Source organism: Myotis davidii, unplaced genomic scaffold (assembly GCF_000327345.1).
Source record: "Myotis davidii unplaced genomic scaffold, ASM32734v1 scaffold663, whole genome shotgun sequence".
Classification (NCBI taxonomy): Eukaryota; Metazoa; Chordata; class Mammalia; order Chiroptera; family Vespertilionidae; genus Myotis; species Myotis davidii.
In genome coordinates, this window is record NW_006295816.1 from 853,140 (window position 1) to 855,722 (window position 2,583).

At 57.3% G+C, this 2,583-nt stretch overlaps 1 protein-coding gene across 2 annotated transcripts in view; it reads right to left on the reverse strand.

Annotated features, from left to right (window-relative positions):
• The window catches only part of NME6 (NME/NM23 nucleoside diphosphate kinase 6), a 4,532-nt gene extending 3,168 nt beyond the window's left edge, over positions 1 to 1,364 (reverse strand). The window contains exons 1-2 of one of the 2 annotated variants that reach the window (XM_006770432.2): positions 1,255 to 1,364; positions 1,050 to 1,146 (exon numbers count right to left, since the gene is read on the reverse strand). In XM_006770432.2, coding sequence (XP_006770495.2) covers positions 1,050 to 1,146; positions 1,255 to 1,274 — 117 coding nt within the window. In that variant the 5' untranslated portion in view covers positions 1,275 to 1,364. Of the gene's footprint in view, positions 1 to 1,049 lie in introns of both variants that reach the window. The other variant, XM_006770431.2, reaches the window with a different exon arrangement.
• Positions 1,365 to 2,583: the final 1,219 nt, after the last annotated feature.

The following is a 2,583-nucleotide window of genomic DNA, read 5'->3' on the forward strand; positions in this document are numbered from 1 at the left end:
AACACCTGCAGACCCCCTGCTGGCACCACAGGGCTCACCCAGGGCTGCCAGCGACGACTTACTAACTGGAGGCTGGATGCGGGCACGAGCCTCCCCCAAACCTCCAGGACCGTGGACGCCGTGCAAAACGCGTCTGTCACATGACAGACCCGGGGCTCTGGGGTGGGATGCAGGGCGCTATCAGCTGACTGAGCTTTAATCAAGAGGGAGAGCACCCAGACGGGCCTCAGGCATCGCGTGATGAATCTGACCTTTAAAGGCAGAGCTGTGCCTGTGGGAGCTGGCGGGGAGCCGGAGAGAGCAGAAGCCCGCGCTGCCCTACGCTGACCTGAAGATGGAGCGGCCGTCTGAGGAGGAGGGAGGGGCCTCTAGAGGCTGAGCGTCCTGCCTAGAAGCAAGGACATGGAGCCCTGGCCGGCTGGGCTCAGTGCAAAGAGCATCGGCCTGCGGACGGAAGGGTCCCGGGTTCGATTCCCGGTCAGGGCACAGGCCTGGGTTGCAGGCTCAATCCCCAATAGGGGGCGTGCAGGAGGCGGCCGATCCATGATTCTCTCTCATCATTGATGGTTCTCTCTCTCTGAAATCCATCAAAATATATTTAAAAAAAAAAAAAAAAAAAAGCAAGGACATGGTGGTCTCAGTCCTGCAACCACAGGAGCCCCAGTAAGTTTGGGAGTGGGTCCTGCCCAGACGCCCCAGGTAAGGGCCCAGTCAGCTTCCGCCTTGACTGTGGCCTTGTGAGATGAAGACCCAGCCAAGCCCCTGTCCCGCCCCTTCTAGGGCCGTGAAAGGCGAAGGAGGTACTGCTTTGAGCTGCTACCTCCATGGCGACTGCTCTGCAGCAGCAGAGAATGGACACCCACGCGCTGTCCTGAGGGGGGGCTCCTGGGTGACTGTGCTGGTGCGTCTTCTGCTTTCTATCTGCCCCGCGCCCGGCTCTGCCTCCGCGGACCCTGGCCCAGGACCACGCTGTCGGCGCTCACAAGCGGCCGCTGGCACCTGGAACTGAGCGGCCCCGTGCACACCGAGAGGCACAGATCCGTTCTTACCTCCAGAATCAGCGGGTGAGCGACGGCATCGGGCTTGATGAGGGCCAGGGTGAGCTGCAGGGCCGGAGGGCTCCGCAGGACGGCGGCCATCTGGCTCCTGCGGCCAGAGCTGGGTCAGGGCCCCATCGGAGCGGCACGCCCCACCCTTCCTACTCCGGGCCACGCAGCTCTGCAAGCTAAGCAGGGCTCCCCTCCTCACACTCACACAGCACATGACAGTTCCATAGGAAGGCTGCACACACGGCTACTGTACACACGTCTACGCTGTTGTATAGGGTGTCCCAAAATTCACGCACGATTGGAACTCTGTGTGAGCATTAACAACAACAAAAAAATAAAAGCCCTGCCAAAACCGGTTTGGCTCAGTGGATAGAGCGTCGGCCTGCGGACTGAAGGGTCCCGGGTTCGATTCCGGTTAAGGGCATGTACCTGGGTTGCGGGCACATCCCCAGTGGGAAATGTGCAGGAGGCAGCTGATCGATGTTTCTCTCTCATCGATGTTTCTAGCTCTCTATCTCTCTCCCTTCCTCTCTGTAAAAAAATCAATAAAAATATATTTAAAAAAAAATAAATAAAAGCCTAATTTTACTTGGTTTATTGAATCAGATTCTAATATCTGTTGCCCTTTGATGTCAACCCCTTCAGTCTGTGCCAGCAAAGCCGTGGAGGCCATGGACCCAATGTGCTATTCCATATGTAACCCTAGACTGTCTGCTTTATGAATCAATAAAAAATTTACAATTTTTAATTATAAACCTGTGTTTTCTATCAAAATTACTTCTTGCGTGAATTTTGGGACACCCTATATTTCATGGCCCCTTTGTGCTCATAGGGTTGGGGGGCGCATGATCTGGTTTGTGCCCCTGTGAGCCTAGGAGGGAGCTACCCATTCAAACGAAATTCGGGTTTAAACACGACCCGTCTCTCCCAGTCACTTCCTGCCCTTCCCGCCTGTCCTTTGTGTCTCACAGCACAGTGTTCACAATTCCTACGTCTCAACAGCCAGGCCGCGGGGGCAGAACAAGGATTTCCACCCCAAAGGCCCTCTGCCTCAGTCTGCCCTCCCGCCATCTCTAGGGCCGGCAGATGGAGGGGCAGGAATCGGGGTGTCGGCTGGATGCAGCCGTCTCCTACCCACTAGCCCAGGTCGGCCAGGCTGTCCTGCCCACATCACACCCTCGGCGGAGACGGACGTGCCACTCCACGCTCAGGCCTGGCTGCAGCCATGTGCATGTGAAGCAGCTCAGGGAGCCCGAGGTCCCCGATCAGTTTCTGTTATTTGGGGGTTTTTGGTTTTTTTACTTTCTTGCTTGATCAGGTCCATTGACTGCGGGATCCTACATGGTCTTGGTTTGTACCTACTTTACGTCTCTGTCTAGCACGCTGGGGGAGCCAACAAGTAGCGTGGGAGCGACATGGGGGGCAGGGCGCTCTGCGGGTCAGTCCGCTCTCGGAGGCTGAGGGCCCTTCCGGCTGAGAAGCCCGGTCTCCAAAGGGTCCCTGGCGGGACCCCTGCAGGTGCCACCGAGTCGAG